We start from the raw sequence: 7,532 nt of genomic DNA on the forward strand, positions 1-7,532 counted from the left end.
TTCAGTGTTCTTCAAACATTTTTTTATCATTTGTTGAAGCAACATCCTCTTGTTCCATACAGTGGAAGTAGTAGGATCATGTGATAATGTTCAGATATAACCGCAGATGTAGTCAATTAATAAAAGAGAATAATTGCTAAAAACCTCAGGTTCACTGTTGGGTGGTTTTGACAAATTGATAAAAAAGTTGCTCCACTGATTTAGTATTGCACTCTCGTGAAGTTGGGGACTCACAGGAGTCGTATAAAGAAAAATAATGCCAAAAAGCATCTTGTTAAGAATGTTTGGTCTCCAAGGCCAAGCTGAGATTAAAAATTAAAAACAAATTCTCTCAGACTTAAGAAAGCTCCTTCAGAGCCACAGAGGACATCACACAACTGTTTCCGTAAACTGAATAGCACTCCATATGGTAATTAAAATAAATATTTGTATGTACGATTGGTGAAGTGCCCCTTAAATCTGTCACAAATCTAGGCTAAACCTAAATGCAGACACCGGACAAGCAGGCAAGGGAAAAAACAAGTCTTTTATTGTGTTAAGCAGGTGAGATGTTGGCTGGCAGAGGGGAAGTAATCCGGAAGTAGGCTTGGCTAAAGGAATCCCGAGGTGGCTGGCGGGCTTGGCGGACTGGTGAGGCGGCCAAGCAAGCAGGTAATCCTGGAGACAAGGAGAACAGGTGTTAGGCAGGCACACAAGCTAACTGGACTATAACTAGACAGGCAAGCAAAGTGACTGAGTTGAGCTGGAAGCGGGGCACATTGACAAACCGTGAATGGCACAACGATCCAGTGGGGAGTGGCTGTCGGTGCAGGTTCTTGTAGGGAGGAGGTAATGGCTTGATGACCGGCAGGTGTGCAGAGATAGAGAGAGAGCGAGAGAGAGAGAGAAGTGGGAGAAGGGTGAAGGGTAACGTACAGACAGACAAAACTAAAACACATCAAGCACACATCACTCATACAAAAAGGGTGAAAATGTTTTACATTATGCATATTCCAAATAAAGCTTTTTTTAATCACATCAATCAAATCAAAAATAAGTATTATTCCATAGGAGCACTGGTTGCACCAGACTTGATGGTAACTTGGAGGCATACACTGCATAGAGGGCAATAGATGGGATGTTGGGTTATTCTGGCCATGTGTGCAAGATAATATAACACAGAATGAAATAATGTCCTATTAGAAACATTGACAGTCCTACATTACATTATATTGGCTCCAGTACTGACTGTTCCCACTAACTCTGTATTTAACAGATTTATAAAAAAGATAACGCAGTGTATATAAAGGCTTCAATTACACCGCATTTCTAATACTGTCTTTCACCCCCAACTTAAATAACTAGTTAGAGTTCAATGTGGAAAAGGATATTTTTTTATTCTGACTTTGTACAGTGGATGTAAATATTGGCCCAAATGTGACCAGCAAGGCTTGTGAAGAGCCGAGGTCTGCTAATAATCTGAGCTGTGTCGTTTCGACCATCCCGGTCTATTAACAAACTTTACCATTCTAGCTATGCCTGCAAAGATTTTTGATTTTGACTCAGACAAAATGACATGGATATGGAATCAGTCAAGCAATCAGGGCAGGGTTTCCAGTGGTAACATGGGTGGGAGAACAGGCCAGTCTTTGTTAAAAAGCTTTAGTATCACAGAGGAGAGAGAAGCCATTGTGCTTTAGAAAAGCCTCCTTATGGTTCATGTCCTCAGATTGTAATGGATCCTCCGCCCCAGTTTAACAAATGCAACTCACTCCAACCATCAGTATATGCATTTCAATGGGCCTTGTTACTGGAAATGGGCTGCCTTGGTGTCATCAGCTTATCAAGTGTAGGATAAACTACCTCTCATCCATCCCATGCATCCATAGCAAGATAGGACAAAAGTGTGGGTCAAAGCTACAAAAAACCTGCCGTTTATGACGGCCATGTGAGAACATACAAGTTGACTGTGTGAATGGGGAAGCAGTTCCGATAATTACCAGTTTAAACTTACTGCAGCCCTTAGAACTGAAGATTAAAAGATCACCAATCATTGTAGGCAACGGTTAAAATAAAATAACCACCATACAAAAAACTGTAGTTTTTCCTTTTTTTAATCTCACAAAATTGAATGATTCTGTTCCTGAAAAGAGAGACAGAGTAATCTAGAAAACACTGAATGCACAGTTCTCATTTTACAGATGTTTTTCATGGTTCATTTTAGGCACTTGGAATCATAACAACATTCCCTTTCTGAACAACAAATACATCTTTGGTCCAGTATGTAATTAAAAAAAGCCAGAGTATGAAAATAACACCAGCTTCAATGTGTGTTTCCATAAAAATGTATTTTTGACATATATAAAGCTTAATAAAGACTTTAATACTACTACATCTCAGAAATGACCAGCAATCTTACAGATGTTTTGCAAGAGAATACAAGTGAGAAAAATGTATGCGTTGGCTCAATCAGATGTACAGCAGCACAGGATTGTTTTAGTCAAGTCACATTTGGCAAAAATAGGTTGGTTTTTTTTCATTTTTGTTTTTTTCAGTCCCCTTCTTTTGAAAGATAAAGAGCGACTGAGACACCTCTGCTCTTACCACAGCCAGTTCAGCTACAGGGCAGCCACGTCCGATATGAATTACTGCACGGCGAAACCTGCGGCGGCTGCACATGTGCAATGTAGTAATTACTGAAGTTGATGTCCTGCACGTACGGAGCTGGCTGGTAGTAACACGTGACATTAGTTACAGTGGGGATGGCGTTCTGCTCAGCCAGCACCTTCAACGCCAGCATGGAGATGAGGCTGAGCGTCTGGCGCCGCTCATGGCCCATCAGACACACGGTGCTTTCGTTCACTACTTCGTGAAGAGTCAGCAGGCACTCGTACCGTTTGTGCTCCATGCCAGCAAAGTGGTTTTGCAGGTAGGCTTCCAGTTTCCTCTGCTGTTCTCTTATGTCAGAGAAGTCAATGAAGAAACGCGAGCACATGTAGCGTTGCATGTGCTTCATGTCTGCCTCAGAGGAGGGTGTGAACCCTCGCACCAGCAGGTGGCAGTACTTCAATAAGCCGCCCCCTCTGATTTCTTCCGGGCTGCGTGTAGCTATGGTCCTCTGGCACAGGTGCTCCATGGCCTCCTTGAAGTCCCCATACACACTCTCTCCGACCACAGTGGGGTGAAAGCTCTCGGACATGGGCGTCTCTGAGCAGCGGTCAAATAAGAGCAGAGAATCGAGGCAAATCTGGAAGGAGTCCACGCTGAATTCGAACTGCCGCCGTAAAGAGTCCACAAATTTTAGCTCCACATTCTTTCCTGTGTTGTTGGACAGCGAGATGAGGCTCCAGCGGTCTGTATCATTACAGACTTTCACCAGTTTCTGTACATAGGCCTCTTTGAGAGTCAGTGCCGTGATGCGCTCCCTAGAGACCCCGGCTGGCAAGAAGTCAAACAGGCAGTCCAGCACGACGTCCTTCACCAGACGGAAAGCCAGATCATCTTTCAGAGACACGCCAAAGATCAGGTCGAGGTCCTTATAGCCCAACCCAGTATCCTGATGGAGCACATAGCTGGCAGCCGAGCCGTTCAGCCTCACGTCCTTAACGCACACACCCCTCTCCTCCAGCCTCGCCCGCACCACCTGGACAGGACAGGGACGAGACAGAGATACAGCATGTCATTAATGATATACATTCATTTATACAGGTTCTCTTTTATAAAATGAGAGTCGAAGAAATTTGCAGAAATTATGAAAGAAACACACACAAAAAAAGACTTGGAATATGTCCAAATAAGCTCCACATGGGCCTAGATGGAAATCAATAGCTTGTGAAGGCAAGATCAATACCGCTGCTCACAAAAGTCCATTTCATCATCATCAGCCTTAGTCTGAATGAAACCTGAAGAGCACAAACAATGAGCAGCAGAGCTATTGAGTTCATCTCCCACTGGGTTAGATGATCTTATCTGATCACAAACACAGTGATAAGATTTAGAATCATGAACTGCAACCAAGAGAGTGAACACCAGTGTGCAAAAACTTGCTTCAGGCTAAACATCATTTAAGGGTCAGCAGCTTTTCCCTTCCTCTGTCCCAGTGACCTGTGAGATGTCTAAACTGTCTCGCCTCACATTGGAGAAGGATGATCTACCGCTGGACAGGGTGTGCCAACATCACTGCGAGCAAATGATGTCTGAAATAAGACATCAAACATACTGTAGATTCAGCTTCCTTGCCTGAAGGGAAATGAATGAGTACACTTGTGCCATAAAAACACTGTTCTCCAAACAAAACCAATAAACGTCTGACAAACTGCACATGTAAGAGACACTCTGACTCCACAAGCATTTCCACTGAGCAAATAATAATTGCTTACAATTCAAACAGTAAAACCTGCAGCACAAATGAGTTCTTACACACTCACAATCCTAAATCTCCCTAGTGGCACTGACCTGTCAGATTAGTGTCTGGTAACTCTCTCTCCCATGGTGATCAGATAACAAGCTGGCTCTATTTATACATACTGGGTCAGGCTACGGACAAACAAACATTTGAAGGCAAATCAACTCTCCACACAGGAGTGTGTAAAGGAACAAAATTATAGTTGCATAACTTGGCAGTTATTGCGTTGTAATCAAATTCCAATCAGAAGCAATAACATTGTGATCTTTGTGTGCGTCTGTGGTCAGCCTGATATGTCAGCGCAGTCAGAGCCAAATTCAGGGTCAGCTCTACACTTGACACCTTTCCTTCCTCTGCCCTCCGATTACAGGTAGTCATACATACCGTACTTGACTGAAAGTGAGTGGTTAAGCCTCTGCTGGCTTTACAAATCTTGTCAAGTATGTCTCACTTCTTGAGAAAAAAAAAATTAATAAAAAGTTGCAAAAGTGCAAGGAGCTGTAAAGTACAGCGTCTCACTCATAAGCTGTGAAGCCGTTAAGAACAGAGTGTGTTGTTATCTTAGATCTACAGTTACAGCCCTGTAACTCCTTGGACTCTAGCTTCATGATGCTGCAGTAGATGTTAGCGGCCTGTCTATCTCTTTAAACCTGTAGCAGGACAAAGGTCCACACTCTCAGTCATGCCTCCTGTGGTGCTTAACAGAAGACGCACAAAACCCATTAAATAAACATTTAGGCTAAATAGCTTCGTTCTAGGTTGTTATGACAGGAGATTCACTGGTGATCGATGTTCAGCCAACCACTACATAAATCGATGTGGCAGATGGCAGATTTGAGCTAAATAAAATTATATGGGGTTTCCACAAATCCAGGGGAAACAGTCCCCACATTTGGGGCTCAAACCTGCATTTAAGCCTCCTGCATGCTCAATGGAGCATTCATCTTTCTCCAACCACAAGCATGAAGCCCTGGGCTTCACAGGCTTGTTGAGCTCATCTTAAATATGTCAATGTATAAATGAAATAGGGAAAAAGAGATTTTACAAGACATTTCTTGACTCAACTTAGGAATCCACTATGTTCATTCTGAAATTCTATCATGGCATTTAACTTGCACTTTAATGCATAGCCAACTATGTAGGGACACCTCAGGAGAAGTGAAATGTGATCCAGCCACAATGTAGCCTATATGTGGCTGGAAATGTGGAGGGACTTTGGCACATACCTGTATACATTTTCCATCAAACCAGGGGAGTTGTAACCATATAGTCTTCACTGTTTTCCCCCAGTCTGTTTGTCAAATCTGAAGGAAGAATACCTTTTCATTTTTTCATTCTGCTGGCTGTAATAAAATGTTTAACTACTTCAGTTTAGTCATTAAGATATACAGAATAGTTTGCCTGCAGATATTTTTTGAAAGAATGATCACTGGAGGAATACATAGCAGTGCTGGGAAGAAATTAGGAGTCAAAAATCAAGCTTGCCCCAAAAAGAGGAAACTGACCAGACAAAATGATGATGTAGCCTAATGGGTCATGGGAATATAATTAAAGCAAGGAAGGATCCAAAGAACTATAGGTTATATCCTTGGTTTGGGGTTTGGAGACAACCAGAGGTCCTAGAGAGGTTTCCAAGGGCGTTCCAGACAAATAAAGTACAGATTTATTTTAATATTCCATTCCCCTGGTGAGACATCTCACAGTGAGGTGATATGTATAAGAGTTAACTACCCACCTGAAGGATAGCCAGCTGCGGCCTAATGCCTATTCAATTTCATTTTTATGCATTTAAATATGTGATTCTAACCAACTCTTAAAAAAAAAAATTATGGATCCCCATGCTCAAACTTAAATCTGCAACTAATAAATAAGTAAACATGTTGGAATGTTATTAGTAGCCTACCTGAACAATCTGCCGTGGTTGCACGGACAGAGTTGGGAAGTTTCCTCGGCCGTGGATGGGGACAGCCTCCCCCAGGATCGAGTCTAAGCGCTGCACCTGATCCCAAGATAACACACAGAACCGCCGACTCTGATCCGACACATCACCGCAAGACATGGCGATGTTAACTTGCACCAAAAAAAACAACTAATCTGCAGAATGTAAACCAGCGCTTTCTCTCAACCTAGCTCTTATCTCTTCAACACAAGAGAGATATTCCTGTGGATGTCAGCGGTGAGGCGCTCCGAGGTGAAGAGTAGGAAAACTTAGTAGAGTCAGAGAGTGAGTTCAGCCGTTTCCTCCGGTGTGTGCCGCTAAAATCCGGTCAGTCTGCAAAGAGCCTATTCATCAGAGGGTTTAAAACCTCCTTATTAGCATGCGCCCTGTGATTGGCTGCTGTGTTTGGTCATTGATTATGGACGCCCTGTCTGCAGAGAACTTCCTTCATGTGACGCATTTGACAGCCTCCTCCCCTCTGTTCTGCTCATGGTGCAGGCTGCATGCTGACAGGGTTTTCCCTCAAACAAGCCTTATAATCTAATTATCTTTTGATTTAAAGCTGCAACACCATTAGAAATGAGCGTTTATTAATGTACTATTTGGTGATTTATGTCAGATAAGTAAAAATGACGGACCAATGTGGTATCTGACGATTATACAACACCAAGTTTACAGCTGTGCAAACACAATTTATACTTTCCCTCCTATGATTTATTTCTTTATTTGACCAGGGAACGTTTGCAGAGCATGCAGGATGTTTTTTCCTGCAATGCCCTGCTTTAAGATCCTTCACTCCATGAGCATAGATAGAAACACAGAGACAAACATAAGCACTCCAAAGCAGGAGAAAAAGGCCTTGCTGGAGGGGATTTCAACAGCAGCTACAAGTTACTTTGTCTAAGCAAGATTATCCAGAAAACTCAACCTAGTAACTTTCCAGTGACAAGCCAAATTTACTAACTAATTAAACAAACCATTGTCTACTTGCCACCAGTTTTAAAATTTTGTTTAGAAGAAGTATGTTTTTTTCTGCATTTCCTATTTCCTTATTTGTTGTGTCAACTTACTTTTCTGAACTTTTCCCTTTATACAATATCATCATAAACAGAGCATAATGTATACATGGCCCTTTCCTTAAGTGTGTTTATTTGTTTATTTAAAGGACCCCCATTAGAGGATGCCATGGCAATCAGCTAATCTTCCTGG

The 7,532-nt window shown here is 42.3% G+C and overlaps 1 protein-coding gene across 1 annotated transcript; it reads right to left on the bottom strand.

Annotated features, from left to right (window-relative positions):
* Window positions 1–2,482: 2,482 nt before the first annotated feature.
* Window positions 2,483–6,645, bottom strand: tent5ba (terminal nucleotidyltransferase 5ba). The gene is made up of 2 exons (XM_078253315.1): window positions 6,288–6,645; window positions 2,483–3,622 (listed from the first exon to the last, which is right to left on the bottom strand). The coding sequence occupies exons 1-2, from the start codon at window positions 6,441–6,443 to the stop codon at window positions 2,594–2,596; spliced, it is 1,185 nt and encodes a 394-aa protein (XP_078109441.1). The 5' UTR covers window positions 6,444–6,645; the 3' UTR covers window positions 2,483–2,593.
* Between the last annotated feature and the right edge of the window lie 887 nt (window positions 6,646–7,532).

Source organism: Sander vitreus, chromosome 6 (genome assembly GCF_031162955.1).
Source record: "Sander vitreus isolate 19-12246 chromosome 6, sanVit1, whole genome shotgun sequence".
NCBI classification, from domain to species: Eukaryota; Metazoa; Chordata; class Actinopteri; order Perciformes; family Percidae; genus Sander; species Sander vitreus.

Coding starts and splice junctions, on each gene's coding strand:
- tent5ba (XM_078253315.1), bottom strand. CDS start 6,443: ATGTCTTGCGGTGATGTGTCGGATCAGAGTCGGCGGTTCTGTGTGTTA. Junction 3,623..6,287: donor AACCACGGCAGATTGTTCAG/GTAGGCTACTAA, acceptor TGTCCTGTCCAG/GTGGTGCGGGCGAGGCTGGA.